Source organism: Solenopsis invicta, chromosome 1 (assembly GCF_016802725.1).
Source record: "Solenopsis invicta isolate M01_SB chromosome 1, UNIL_Sinv_3.0, whole genome shotgun sequence".
NCBI lineage: Eukaryota > Metazoa > Arthropoda > Insecta > Hymenoptera > Formicidae > Solenopsis > Solenopsis invicta.
In genome coordinates, this window is record NC_052664.1 from 28,131,560 (window position 1) to 28,148,283 (window position 16,724).

The 16,724-nt window shown below is 33.3% G+C and overlaps 1 protein-coding gene across 2 annotated transcripts in view; it reads right to left on the reverse strand.

The window, feature by feature from the left end:
- Positions 1-16,724, reverse strand: part of LOC105203624 — a 336,761-nt gene that overhangs the window by 21,586 nt on the left and 298,451 nt on the right. For both annotated transcript variants that reach the window (XM_039456623.1, XM_026134163.2), the window contains exons 5-6: positions 10,413-10,550; positions 172-381 (exon numbers count right to left, since the gene is read on the reverse strand). In XM_039456623.1, coding sequence (XP_039312557.1) covers positions 172-381; positions 10,413-10,550 — 348 coding nt within the window. The remainder of the gene's footprint in view (positions 1-171; positions 382-10,412; positions 10,551-16,724) is intronic.

The window sequence follows — 16,724 nt, forward strand, 5'->3', positions numbered from 1 at the left end:
AGAAGTTTGAAATGAGCTATATAGAATTTTTCTGTGTTCTTTACACTTCACGATAGGTAGAAGAAAAGATTAAGGAGGTGGGAATAACACATGGCCTTCGCTCTGGTTACGTGATGTCAGTAGAGAGCTTCGTATCGTTCCGCAGAATATTGATAGAATATTGATGCTCACCTTACCACCTTCCCCATTCAAATTCTGCTGATGCTCGCAGAGAGCACAAACTTCGCCCAAAAGCTCGTGTGGCTTGATGAAGAGCCTGGCGCTGAGCAAAAAGGCAAAGAGATACGCCCGATCGGGATAATATTCCTCCGTAGGTACCATATGCTGTACTAACGCCTCGAGTGAGCCTGAGACGAGGTTGCCATCTCGATACACCAAAGCCTGAAACAGTATACGGGTTGGTTTGGGTATAGTAAACGTAACGTGATAATGCAGAGAATGTTGCACACTTAGCACACCATCCGCAATAAATTAGCATGATAATAATGTAATTAATTCACGAGTAGTGCAATTGAAAAAATACAAAAATTTTTTAAATCTCTTAGAACAAAATATTTAAAACACATCTATTTTTTTTCAAATATTTTAATTCTAAAACGTTTTACGTGATGTTCAAAGACGCCTTCAAATTTTCTATTAATGTAAAGATTATTTTTTTAGCAGAACGTGCGCAGTCTTAAAAATACATTGTTAAACAAATACAAATAGAATAATAAACTTATTTTTGTACTATTCCATTATTACAAGCATTTGTACAAAGTATATATTGGAATGTTTTAATTCTCGTAAATTTATGCTTAGAGATATATAAATTTATTATCGTAATAATTTTAATTCTTCTTCGAGTTACACATGTCGAATTATCCTTCATTGATTTTTTATATTTAAGAAAAAGAAAAAAAAATTGAAAGTTTCTTTCCACGTACACATGTGTAAGCGTGTACAGATATATATAGTTAATGCCAATGTAAGTTATTCGATATACTATATTGATACAGATACATATGTAATAAGCTAGTAATGTATGTATAATTTTAAGACTTTTTAAGTTTTTTTCCATCGTGCAATTTTATGTTCTGCCGCATATGGTACACGAGATTTTCACGAATATACGTGTGCGGAATGTAGAATTTGCTTGGTAGGTACTGTCGAACGCCTCCGCGGAACGCGCTTTTGAGTTAGCTCGTTTCAAAGTTGGCGAATGTTAAATCTGCGCATCGTCAAAGTTGCACTCACAACCGAGGTAAGCTCTAACAAGCTGTCGGGTGCTCAAATTGGATTCCAACTTAAACTTATCGCGTCTTAATGCGACATTGACGAGGTAATATTTCCACCGTGAACGACCGTTCAAGTTCTCGATGCATCCGATTACCTCGGTAATCGGCAATATCATTCCGGAAATGTGCAAATATAAATTTTCATATATGAAATTGCGTTAGATATAAATAAAAATATTATGGACATCATATTATTACATTATCATATTATCCATAAGTATATTGATAATTGATTAACTGTGTGGTTAATGAGATGACTGTTTTATATACGCGTTATCAATAATTAATTATTAATTGATTATTATCAAAATTGACAAAGAAAATTTTCCTTTCTTGCACGTTACATTTTCGTTCATACTTATTGCAAGTACGTACATTATTTTTATATATATTTTCCGTTGCAATGTGTTCTGAAAACATTCGAGTAACTGATATGGACTAGTATGATCCACATGAAGAATTTAAGTGGTTTAAGCTTTACTTTCGTTAATGCATCGACGAGATAAAGTTCTCACCTCAACACGCGAGCGGCATAGAAACTTTCAACATCGGTTAGAATACGTGGGGTAATGCGAAAGTGTGAAAATCTACCTCAACCGCACATGTACTACACCCCATTCTAAATTTCTCTCTCTTTCTCTCAAGCTATTTAACTGATTTAACTGTAGGTTATTTGATTATCTCAATAATGCATTTGTTCTCGGACTTGTTTTAGTTAAAAATATTTTCAGTTAACGCGCGTACTCGCTAGAATTATTTTACTTTGCTGCAAAACATTGCGTAATCTTCGTAAAAAAAAATACGGAATCAGTCTCACATTATTAGGTATATTTTTTTTTGATATTTCAGAAATTTTTAAATTACCATGCTATTAACAAAAATTTTTAATAAAATTTATTTTAAATAAAGCTATTGTTCATTATTAAATAACACTTATTTAAAATTCACAACTAATATAATAGTTAAATTTATAATATTAAATTTATAATAATTTAATTAGTAATATTAATTTATAATATTAATTTATAATATTAACAAAAAAATTTTAAATAAAATTTACTCAAAATGTTTGTTAATAGAAATTAATGAACAACAAGACTTTCTAGACTAGTTCTTATCTCGATAGTTTGGTAATTAACACGATGTATTGTGCTTCTTTAAACTCTTGTTAACTTTTATGAATGTCGTTATTCTTTCTAAAGGCGCGGCTATTATTTAAAATCTTTATTCATAATCGTTTTCTAATAAATGTCACTAGCTGCTTTAACTTCAACTTTGTGATGTGGTATTTTATGATGGCGGATGAATATTGTTCGACTAGGACTTTACGCGGCTTTGAGAAGTTTTAGGTTCAATTAGTTTATTGAAACGGAGGGCGGGAGGTCGTAACGGTACGGTACTATTACGAAGTTTCCACAGGTCGTAAAGCGTTTCCATCCGTGCCACCTATTTTCCAGTAACTGCAAGTAACAAAGTGAATACTCCAGTGTTGTTCCTGGTTTCTCTTTTCTGTGTTCCCAATTCGGGTTATGTTTGTTTTCTGAAAGAAATTAAACTACGTAATCTCTTTAAGCAACTTCAACTTCAAGCAATACAGTTATTTCTTTCTCTTCGTTTCTACAAATTATATTGCAATTAATAACAGTCTACGTTAAAATAACGGTCTACTACGGAATTTAAAATTATCGCAATTATATGCATTTTTATTTGTATCGCTCGCTTATCTTCTTTTACGAGTTAAATGTACGTATGTATGTTAACTTTTGATATTTAATGTTCAAATACTCTGTCATCTTTTTGTCAAGTAAAGTTCACTAAATACATAAATATCGGGTTTTTCTTTTCTCTTCATAAGTATGACAATAAAATTTATTAAATGATTGTTTAACAATTAGGCAATTTTCTAGAAAAATCCTCCCGCGATAAAATACATCGTGTAAGAAGGCGTAAATAGGTAACCACTTACTGAGAAGTCGTAAATGAAAGGTCTTACGCCAGAAAAATCAGTCGTGAAAAATTAAGTAGAGCACTCTTTTAAAATGGCGACGCTGTTCTCGTAAAGACTAAGCATAAGGCTGGTGAAAAATTAGAAGGACCAAAAAGGATAGGGTAAAGTTTCTCGTAGGTTGATGGAAAGTTAAACTCAATTTTATTTAAAAAAGAAAAATAAATATAACTCTTAAGGCCATACGGGACAGAAATTCAAGAGCCTAAGGAACAAAGTACGGGGAACATTTTGCAAGTGGAATTAATCAGACGAAAAAACGAAAAGAACGCATGGCATTCTGAGAGCCTCCTTTGTATTTTGAATAAAGCTTTTAACATCTGTGATACAATTTCGCTCGCTTTACGTGACTTATTAATGAGATGATGAAATGTGCGAAATGCGGTACTTATTATAAAATATGTAAGAAGCACGCGTAAAAGGTATCTCTTAAAATTAATTAAACACAGAATATAATCGCATACAAGTTTCAATAACTAATTTTAATAATATTCACACCACTATTATAAGAAGTACTAATAGTAATTGATAAAATAAAATTCGACTAACATCAATTAATAACAAATATAATCCAATATTCTTTCATGAATTACATAGAGAGATAATATAATATCTAAGTTTAAAAAGAGATAGACATTTCGTTAATTGATTTTATAAAACTTCAAGTTAATCTCCTGTAAGTAGTTCGAAGCACAAGTTAAATTTAAAATTGATGGAGATTTATTCGCGCGATTTATGCGCGAATTTTACACAAACAAAAAAATAATTTAATTAATTTTAATAAAAATAAATTAAAATAAAGTTAATCACAGCGATAAACCGTCCAATTATTATTCGTTTCTTTTCTCAAAAATTAATATTGAAGAGAAATTTATTCTGCAGAAGAAGCAAACGAGGAAAAACTGCCTAAAGAATTTGTACGAGTCCTGATGTTACATGCGTTACGTCAAACAAATAAATTATAAAGATCATTGGTTTCTTTGAACCAACAGGATGTGCTGAAATAATGTGGACAAGAGTTATGAAACAAGGACGAGTTTATAAATGGCTTACTTCTTTGATTTATGATTCAAGCATATTACTTGCAACAAAAGCTTTGTCTCCGTCGCAATGTAACATTCTTCCTATCCAAGATCTGGATATCCTGAGATTATGTGAGCGTTACGTAGCGTATTTAGCATAGTATTACATCGCTGAAACGTTATCCCTTGCAGTGACTGTAGAATGTAAACCGTCTTATGGAATAATCCCGGTAGTCTCGAGACGAAGGACTCAAAATAGTTGGAAGCTCCATCGATCAAAAGAAAGGAAACACGATCTTATACTGCATAAATTGCACGTGGCAAAACGGTTTCCTAACGCGATAACCAATGTTCAGTTCGAAGTATAAACAAGATGCGACCTCCTTGATCTACACGTCACAATTGATTTGATTTATATTTTAATTTCCTTTCTCCTAAGAGCTCGGTGCTCCGCTTCTTGCCATTTATTCCTTAATTAGAATTATGTTCTTCATCCAAGTATTTATCGCTTCTATCAAATGTTACCGCGTTATAATACCCGTAATTCGCGTGCGCGCTCCCGAGAGCTTGAAGGGTTTAATAAAGCGGATTCGCGGCCACTTGTGAATGCGAGTATGAAACGTTTTACCAACGTTTTTCGTGATATAGGCGAAGAAAAATGCATAATGCTGGGCAGATAGAAAATAACGGAGGAGGCAGAGGGAATGGTTGTGAATTCAAAGCCCTCGCGGTACCCGAGAGTTTTCTTTGTTATACCGCGTCGGGCCTTCTTTTTTTTATCTCCCATTCTTTTCATCATATTCTTTTCTTTCTTCGACAAACGCGCTTCTACTCCTCTATATTGGCCGGTTGCGGTTTCCACGTATCCGACTTAATAAAGTTTGACACCTCTTTTATTGTTACATCAAGCACTGATAAAAATTGCTTTTATTTCTACAGTTTTCAAGGACGTGCGGGATATGCGGAATACTTTTGAATATAAAATTTTATTCAACAAATAATTTTGAAGTAGAAAAATTTATATTCCGATATGTAAATCGGTTTACTGATACTTTACGATCACATAACTCGAAAAGTAAAACTGAACGTATAAAACAAACTACTAAAGCTTTACGTACGAACTTTGTACAAAAATTAAATATATTTTTAAATTTTACATTCCCTTCCCAGCGTTGTAGAAAATAAATATATTGCCTCAAGAGTTATTAAAAAGAAAAGAAAAGAAGTAAACAAAACATTTATCTAAGATTCAAAAAATCTCTACTCGTCATTATCCGAATCTTAAGTTAATCTTGTCGTCTTGTGTAACATTGTTGATTACGTTTTTACATAGTACTTTGAATGTCCATTAGTCCACAGTTGCGGAACTCTTAGTGAAAAAAAGGATGTCTCGATGCAATGTAAAAGCAAGCAATGTAAAAAAGTACTCTTCCCCACAACTCGGTTCCTTTATTACGCGACATTAACGCTCGTCGCAGATGGCTCGGAGAAATTAAAGAAATTTGCATAATCACAATACCGCGCGTATTGTTACTCGCAACTTCAGCCAGACATTTCGCTAATCTACCTTTTAATTAAGCAAATATGCGAGCGCCGGCACAATCTGCATTAGCGAATGTATTGTACGCATCTTCATAAGATTTTTCGACTTTACTTGCACAAATATATATATAACAAAAACAGTAATAATTTCTCTTCCTTTCTTTCCGTCCTTGTCTTTTTCCCCGAGTTATAATGAAATCGGAAGAATGTAAACCAAAATATAAACAATATTTAAAAAGCCACGTTCAATATTTATGAATGATTGTTTCTCTTATTGTTAGATACAACTTTAGCGATAATGTTTGCTTCTGTGAAAGATTTCAAGATTAGTATAACCTGGGGTAAAAGACAGAAAATAAATTGGCGGCATAATGGCAAGGGAATTGGTTTCTTTGCTGCAGAGAATTGCTACAAGACACGCAGGATAAACCTTTACGCTCGTGATTCGTCTGTGTCGTTCCTAAATGCGCTCACGAGATCCTTCAATCGGAAAAAAAAGAACAAAAAGTTTCGATTTAAAGGACGACTTATCCAGGAACATTAATTCTTTTTTTTAAAAACTCGAAACTAAAGAGAACCTTTTCTGTCTCTGCGTATTGTAAAACGATAGCTTATATCAAAGAACTTTACACAATCATATACATTATTTAAATTTAAAGGAATTTTTGCAGTAATGTCATGTAAAAAGTGTAAAAGAAAGATCAAAGAATCAATTTCGTCGTAAAAAGATAAATGTAATTTAAATTTAAAAGTAAAATTCTGTAAAGTCCTGAATATTAGTAAAATCATGAAATTTATGGATTTTCAAAGATAAAAAAGAAATCCCTTGTAAATTTTATTTTTTTTATTCTTCTCGGTAGTAAACATCCTGATTAGTGACATTCTGTATCCTCCTTATCTTTTTCCTCGTTTCAACTTTTTATTTGGAAATTCTGTTCACACTGTTTATACAAAGAATTTTTACTTCCTATAGCATAATTGATGTTATTTTATTTGTAATAATTTTTCATCATGTCACATAAATATTTACTCAGTTATTTCTATAAAATAAAATGGTACATTTCTTCCTTTCCATTAGTTGTTGAAAATCTCTAATTATCGATATTAATCTTTCCTTCAGTCTTTAAATTTTGCGTAAATATAAGCTTTTGTTTCAAGTACATATGTATATCGCGTTTATTTGTTTACTCGAAGAAGAGTATAAAGAAAAATGCATTACGATTCCTGGATGCTACGTATTACATATATCGACATGAGAGAGAACATGCGAGATATAAATATTGTAGATCTCAGTATACCGCGTTTTCCAATTTCACTTCTGTCATATGATCGTGCGCAGAGATGAATACGCAAATACGTAAAGATAGCCGCGAGAGGCGAGATGCTTCAATATATCGAAACATCCAGAAAACAGGACAACGAATAGTAAGCACAATAAAACGTGCCCGACTTCATCTGGCCTGCCGTCCCGAAACTCGTATACCACCGCTTTTCGATTATAAACTGCTAGACGAGCGCGGCAAACGACGTAAGCATTGTCGATTTTGCTGGCGCATGTAAATCGATAGACACCAGAAAAAATTGCAAAAAATTCGGCCGAGGTGGAAAAAGAGGAAGAGTACGGAGAAAATAGGGAAAGCGATGAAAAAATTGTTGACGCCTATCCTGGCGCCCGACATTTCGGAGGGAAATCACGGTAGGCGTGAGCTTTTGCACAAGTTTGATTAAAAATACCTATATAAAGCTAGACGAGTAATATCGACCTGGCAATCTATTTTGGATTTCACAAAAATACCATCGTTTACTTACGCACATGTACATTATATTTGAAACAATGGAATTCTTTTATAAAAATATTACCTACGCATTGTAATATAATATTTCTTTAAACAATTTTTCGTTAATAATTAAAACGCACAAAATTGGGAGAGAGAGTTTAAATTTCAAATATTTAATTTATCGTCTAGAAAAATTAAATATCGTGGTAAAGACATTTTTGTATAATAAATATTGTGTTTGCAAGATTGTGTTAAATCTTCAAACTACATATCACTCATTGACTTTAACAAGACATAATTAAAAAAAAAGTCCGGTTAAATGTTTTGAATTATTAAAATTTTGCAATATAATTTTTAAATGCGATTTTAATGTAACTATTTGATTTATTGATTGATCGTAGAGGAGTAAAAGTATTAGCTCCTCATTGTCTCTCTTTTCATTGTAGACAACTTGTCTGCAAAAAATTGTAATTTTTAAGTTATATCATTATTGTAACAAATAATATTATTTTTTCAATTTTATGTGAAAAATCAGTATAAGTACAGATAACAAATATAATAAAATAAAAAATGTTATTAAAAAAATAACAAATATAATAATAATGATAATAACGATAATGATAACAAAGACAATAGCAACAATAGTAATGTATCGGTGAAATTTCATATACATCGTTAGATCGCAGAATCTGCGGACGACCAGTCAGTTTCAACTCTGTTCGCACCCCTTTTGTCCGACGTTCGCCCATGGATTTCAACCCTCATCCAGTCTTTACTGCCCATCCCACTGCTCTTCGGAACTTGGTGAAGCGGGTGGAGGGACGCAGATAACGGTTTTAATTCCGTACGAATGGATCGACGTGCGAAAAAACGGCAGGGAGGATCGTCGGAGAGGCGGATTGATGGACTGCCGGGAACAATGGTTAACTTCGGAAGTAATCGCTTAATTCCTGAATTCTAGCTAGCTCCTACTGTCTGGTTAGATCCCGTATTGCATACTTTCCGGAATCTTGCCGTTTCCCTTTCCTTTTCCCTTCTAAACTTATTTTATTATACACGAAAACGTAATATTCTTTAATCCTCTCACGCACGGATTATCTCTTCCCTTATGACAAAAACTGAGCAAGCGACTTATACAGCTAATATCATCACTACCAAAGCGCGATTCCGCTTTTGTTATCTGATATAAATTCAGAAAGAATTTCTATTAACTTTAATATTAAAAAATCCAAGATTTATAAATTCAATAGATTCAAAAGTACATCCGGTGTTATCCGCGCGTATAACGCTAAATAGAATTTTACTTTTATGAATAACTTGAAGGAATCCTAAAGTCGTTTTATTTCATTGATTAAACGTAACAATTTTGTCGAGAAAACAAGACAAATTTTTCAATTCGGATCTTCTTTTTTTACCATTTTTCAAATCAATATTGCATCTAGGGCTGTCAAGTCGTGGGAATATTTGTCTGATATAAAAGCTCTGCAGTTTGTACGACTAGTTACAAAATTGGAGTCTTCAGACACGTAGATTATACGAAGAAACACTGTCGATTTCTTAGAATTAGGCTTAGACACCTAATTCGATACGAAAAACTCATACGAAAATTTATCCATACGTATATATGTACGTGCGATATTGAGATAGTGAAGTGTAGTGACGTATTGATGTTTTCTTTTTTTTTTTAATCGTACGTACGTATTGTAAAATGTATGCCTGTGTGCGAGTCGCTGTTCAGTCAGGAAAATTGACGACTTTAGCATCCCCTTGAATCGAGCATAGTCACAATGATTTCCCATGACAAGGTACAAGTCTTTTTTATTCTGTGTTTTTTATTCGTCCTAACCGGTCCCGAGATCCCTATCTGGTACATGGCAATAAAATGGTCCGCTTGAAGTAGAACGAAATAAACAATAGCACCTAGCACAGCGAATAGCCGCTTTGTTGGTCGGTTCTTTTGCCATGATAAAACTTTTGTCGCGGTGGCACACTTGCGAGAAACTTTTCCGAGTTATCGACAAAGGAAGGAAATGGTTTGTTCTACTTTCATTTAGTTACTCGACGGTACTCGACGATGGCGTTTTGCCTGCTGAAACTCATTAACCTAACCACCTAATCGAATAATAAACGATACTTGTCGAATCAAGTTTAGAAATACAAATAGTTCTAATCATTATTAACATTTAGTGCATTTAGTACTGCAACGAAAGTTTAAATAATCGGTTTTTGCGCGAGGAATCTTATTCACGATTTGAACACGTAAAGTGAACAATATATTTCTTTTTGTTGACTTTTTGTTATATTTCAATTTGTTTTGGTAATTTTAACAAATTATATACAGGATCGTAAAAATTTGCGAATCAAAATACACAAAGAAATTTACGAAAAATTAAGTAAAATTGTTATTTGTAAATTTTTATTTCAAGCAGTGGCTTTTGAGATGTAAGAGCTTAAAGTTAATCAATTCAGTAAATCAAAAATTACATTTAGATGATAATCCATCATGTGGTCACTAATACTATACGTGATGGACACGCGACTGTAGTTTATAATTTGCCCAGCTTTAAACTTTTACATCTTAAAAACTACTTTTCGAAATAAAAATGTACAGATAATTGTTTTGCATCATTTTTCAAGAACTCTTCTGCTATAATATTTTGATTAACAAATTTTAGGACATTCCGTAGTATGGTTTTGAATGTGACGAAATTTCACTACAATATATTTTTACGTATAGTTTATTTAATTACAAATACACGAAATTGTATCAACTGAATTGTATACTTACGAGTTCTGCATCTATGCCAGCACCGTCCCGGATGTTTTCATGATCGACACCAGCACCATTGACCATTCCAGCGTTCGAAGCGGTACCACTCGCGCCTGCTTTTCCACCAGCACCGCCGGCTGGTGTTTGCGGTAAGCTCTGCAAAATAAAGGGATTTATTTTTCAGCGATATCGAAAATATTCAATTTGTTGAATGTGTCATTTACGCTATCGCAGCAAGTAAGATAAAAGCTGATGATACGATATATATATTTTCAAAATATTATTCGTCATGTTGCTCGTTGTATTCGTTTGAAAATGATTGTACCGCTGCGCGATGAGCGAGTTATCGAATTTATGTCGCCGTTGGGAACTCGATAACGCGACGGTGCCCGCGATTTGTTTTCCGCCGAAATCCATGCTGAAATCTCGTCTCAATTTCACCTTAGCGAGAGAGATCCCTTCTTTTATTCGTAACGTCTCGAAGCTTTTCTCCAGCTCTTCCTCGCGGCGTTCTACAGCAAACGAAGAGACGATGCGCGCCTTGCCACGAGCGCTGGCTTTTACGAGGAGGATTAGATGGTGTAAAGGATGGTCGTAAAGGGAAATTCCGCCGAACGTATTTGCCTCGATCGTACCCGGTCGCGGGTGAGAAAAATAGCCGCGAGGACAAAGCAATTTGTATGCACAAGGGAAATGTGCGCGCGACAACATTATATACAGGCACCGACTTTGCTTATTTCACATTAATGGAAGTCTCGCTACTAAGCGGGGCGGGGCGGGGCGGCTCTCTCAACGAAAGGATTACGACGCGGTCTTTAAATCAATTTCGCCAACGTGATAGAACTCTTCGAGTTTCCGACATCAGGATTGATCGCCTGCCATCCGCGTCCTGGATAAGGGCGAAACATCGTGAAAACTTTCACGTAGCATCCAGTCGATGCACGTTCTCGGTGACAAGCAATAATTTTTGAATAATCTACCCAGGCGTGTCTCGCGAGGCAAAATATACGGTATTGTTTCCTAAGTAAGATTGATTCATTTTTTTTTAAACCGCGACTACCCATCCGAAAATTCGTCGACGCGTTAAGGTGAAACTTTCGCATTTCAATCTTCCAAACGAATTCGGATATTCAATTCATAAAGTATCATTTCCGTCATGTTGCATATTAAAAACTAGTCAAATCATTAAAAAGATTACTCAATACATATATACTTTAATAGATTTTTGCAATAACTTCTTTCTAAATATATTAATAAACTAGATTTATTTATTAAAAAACAAAAAGATTGGTTTCTTTAAAGATTTTAAATAAAACAAAACAAGGTTACATGTTATAGAAAAACAAAATTATAATGTTAAAATACAATAAAAGCGATGTCCAAGTATCGTATTTTACATTATAAAAGCAAGCGTGAAGAAAGAGAGCAGAGGTCTATTCTTTATGTTTCTTTATCAAAGAAATGCTTGCATTAAAATGCTTTCAAGATCAAACTCGCTAAACTCTACGCTCTATTGAAATAATATTACACGATATTCCTATGGCGTGACGCCTTTGTACGCCAAGGTACGGATGGCGAATAAGGTAGGCGGATCGCGAGTAAAACAGGGAACAAGAACATTTTTCGTCAGACGAGCTACGAACGTGAAATCGATTAGGAAAGATCCAACTTAAAGGTAGCTAGTGTCTCCGCCCTTCGACTCTATTTCCCGTCGGCATCGTCATGTTTCGTGTATTGATAATAGCGCAAAGTGCTCTTCTCGAAGTAATAGCGGCTCGAAGACGACCCTTTAAGCGACGTTCAGCACTTTACGACCGCTCTTTATAAGGACACCTTACTCTCTGAGGCGCGAGTGCGCGCAAGTGCGCGCGCGCGCACGCCATCGTTCCTCTCACCTTTCCGAACACTTTCGAACCGACTCGCTTCCGCGCGGCTCGATGAAAAAAAGTAGCCAAAGTGTGTGCAAGGCAGAAATTCTCCAGAGAGGCAGTCGCTGCGACCGCAGCATTTTTATTTTCATAGCCGATAGAACGGTGATTAAAGGGAAAGTAATTCCCGTCTCTTGATCGATCTTGCGGATGCGATATATAGGCGTTCTCGTTAGATTCCGTAATAAGTTTCGGACTGTCAGTTCACTTTTAATCGAACTCCTATAGCTGTACGTGTCTGTGTGTTGTTTGGTAAAAAGTTAAATATAGTTTCACTCTAAATCTAACATAAGGTACTTTTCATTTGTAATCTAGTATTCTGTATTCACACTCTTCACACTTCTTTGCTTCGTGTTACATTTTTTTCTTTCACAATAATTGATATTCAACAGAATGATGAAAAAAAGTAGTTTTCAATTTTTTAATCTTGTAAACCAAAAGCATAAATATTATCCGTCCTGTTAGATTTCGTAATAAATTTTGGAATTTTAGATTTATTATATTTTCATACCGTTAAATTAAATTGTATTAATAATTTAAATAATTTCTGAAGATAATTATATCAATATTTTTCAATTCCGTTTACTATTCCGTTCACTATATTATGACTTTACCACATTCTCTCGTTTCTTACTTAATATCTATCTTTTGGTACATGATTTTCGAATTCCCTAGAGGAACCTTTTAGTACAAGGCATAATGAAAGAGCAGCTTCTTCGCGACATTTTGTATCGGTGCAAATCATCTCGCTCGTGCTGGCTTTATCGATGAGCAAAGAGCGGAAGGGAGAAGAAGGATAATGCTTCGCACAATCACCGGTACGCCCTATTCTTGTAAAACTGAATTTCTTCCAAAAGACCGTAAAGTGCACTATAAAAGAGCAACTAACTCGGTTCGAAGAATTCGTGAACAGTTGAAGATGCAAAGAAGACTTCTGCAAGAAATAAAATACAATGCGAATAGATAGATAAAGGATTTCGATATCTAAAGAGAATAGCTTGGTGAATAGTCAATTGGGCTTTGCATTTGAAGATAAGAAAAAAATAATAAAAAGGTAGATAATAGTAAAAGTTTGCCATAAGTTGGTAATTGTAATTTACAATACTCGCGAATAGCAGAAAGCTACGAGAATATATTTGTTAAATTTATAATAGTTTGTAATAAATTATAATTATTTGTACTTATGTATACAGAGTACAAGATTTGTAATTAAAAATTAAATTGTTGACCTTAAAAAAATTATTTATAATCATTTATTTGCTGAAGAGTCTGTTTGTTAAAAATACTTTTTACATGATAAACATTTTTAAATGTTTCTTTTTGAATGCGCGATTGTATTCCAAATATAATAACTTAATTGTTTATAATTATTAATATAATTAGTAACATTTAATTATTTATAATTATGCAGTTTTTTCATTATAAACTAGAAAGAGAATTGCTTTAAGTAGTTTGAGTCATTCGTTCAGTGATTCAAATCAACGAATAATCAGCCATCAAGCAATCAGACACAAAGTACAGGTGAGATATATTAAATTGGCAAAAACGTCATGTCGGTTTTCTTATATGTAAATGAAAGACATTTCTTTATTATTAATTGAAAAAAGAATTGCTTTAAGACATTTATCAAGTGATTCTAATCAACGAATAATCAGACATTAAATAGTCAGACACAAAGTACAGGTGAGATATGTTAAGTTGGCAAAACGTCATGTCGTTTTTCTTATATGTAAATAAGAAATATTTTTTATTATACATTGGTAAAAAATTGCTTTAAGATATTCATCCAGTGATTCTAATCAACGAGTAATCAGACATAAAGTATAAGTGAGCTGTATTAAGTTGGTAATAAAAGTCGTATCGTTTTTTTTTATATGTAAATAAAAGGCATATAAAGCAAACATTTTCATTTATACAGAAAACAAAACAACATGACTTTTTGATCAATCCAGTATCTTATCACTTGACGTCTGATTATTCATTGATTAGAACTACTGCATGAATGTTTTGGAGCCATACTCCTTCTAGAATATGTTTATGTATAATATTAATTGTAAGTTTTGTAGACTTCTACACACACACACACACACGCGCGCGCGCGCGCGCGCATACATGTAGCAGCAGCATATACTTACATATATTACATACATAATTCCTTATATGCACGCGCGCACACATATAAAAAGAATGCAATTAAACAGATTCTAACGATGGAAATATGAAAATGGGCAATGCACTCTGCTATATGTAATAACAATTCAATTATATGTATAGATTTTCTGCATTACAATATAAATATAAATTAAGTAACTTCATTAAAAAATGTTTAAAGCATTTCATCTACAGTTATATCCATTTTACTATATAGATCTGCAATATCCAAAGCTTGTAAGAAAGAATCTGAAGATTGAAAATGCTATGAATTTTACACTTCCATATTTTTTCTTTTTCGGCAGAATAAAACGCGAGTTTTCGTCATATATTTTCTAAGAATATACACAAGAGTTTTCGAGGTGAGGTGACATACCCGTGAAAATGGTTAATTTATCGTACGTCATAAATCTTGTTTTTATTGTTTTAGACGGTTCAATATTTGGCGAGAATGAGAAGGCGGTGTCGTAAATCTCGTTTACGCGAACTATGGAAGCCATACGGAGAGACGCATCGCATTTTATTTCGTACACATACACTCAGCTTTATTTTTACCGGAAGTGTTTTATTCACCGAATAACGAGGTAAATATTAAGGAATAAAAAGCGGTGCAGGAATAAGAAGCATACAGGAAGACTTTGGAAAGTGTGACATTATTGATTATTTAATATACTGAAGTGTTTAAGCTAGGAAAACGATATTTTGTATGCGTTGTCAAGACTCGTTCTCGTAAACCGAGTTCAAAAGGCTTTACTACGAAGTAAAGAAGGTGGGTGCGCGCGTACTCGCGAAAGTACCGAGGATACTGACAAAAGACGCGAAGGTGCTACAGTAAAGGCGAGTAAAGGTAGTGTGGGAGGTGCTGAGAGGAAGGGCGATATTACAGAGTCGGAATGCTCGGCTGTTATTACTCGAGAAACTCTGGAATTTCTCCATTATTTAAGGAAGCCCAATACGTGTTCTGACAAAAGGTGAAGTATTTCGCCAATGATGTAGAATAAATCGAACGAATATTACATATTATGAAACGATAAAATTAATAAGAAGTCAAAGAATCGGTGAAAAAAAAAATAATTAGACCTCCAACAATTTATTGATTGAGCAGAAGTTATTGATATCAATATGAAGGAAACTGGGGTTAAAAGTAACATTTACATTTAAAAAATGTTATGAACAAGATAACAGTGTGAGAGAGAGATAAAAATTTGTAATGATCGTTACAACAAACTTTTATCTTATTTTTACGCTTTTACATCTTGTTCATAACATGTTTTATATGTCACAACTAGTGTTACTTTTGACTCCAATTTCCCATACAAAGAATAGATGCGGAAATAAAGAAAATATTAATAGATTAATTTTTCCTCAAAAAACAAATAATGGAAATGCAAATTTTATAAACAAGATATAGTTTTTAAAATCAAAATATGAGTTAACGTATTATTTATACTAAATAATTTACAAGTAATATCTACAATAAAGATAAAACACGTATATTTTTCCGTGCAATTAAAAACATATTTGTGCCGTCTGATTAAGCAATTATGCATATTGATTTCCTAACAGCAAACAGTAAACTTATATTTATTCATAGTTTCGCCATCAGAAATTGCAAAAGCTTTTAGAAAACGTACCAACATTAGCCATTATTTATTTATATTTTCAATAGTCATAATCGTATAGCTATTATTTATTTATATTTCCAATAATCGTTTGGTCATAAATGCTAATTAGCATTTTCAATACATTTTCATTAATTTCTCTTCATACTTTCTATTTGTATTTGTTCACACATGTAGACTCTTATGCTACATTTTTCTTGAAATATTTATTATGATACAATATCGAAGAATTTATCTCGCTCTGAATTCAAGCTCGATTAGTGTAACATCTTATTCTTCAGAAAGGGGATGATATTTGCAATGATATTTGACTCTTTTGTCATTGAAGAAAATGGGGAAAGGAGGGAGAGTCTGTGCAGAACTCGCGCCATATAAATATATAATATTGTTGACTTGGAAACTGAAATAAGGAGAACTTCAGTTACACATAATTTTAGTTTAAAAACTGTAATTCTAAACTTACGCAATGTGTAACAATATAAGCATCATGTTATATGCGCATATTAGATGCGCTTGCAAATTGATACAAAGACTGTATATATGCACAAATTTGAGTTTCAAGTTTATATATTTATAGCGCTATACTATACACATGCGTAATAGTTTTCAAGCGAAAGAACTACGGTAAA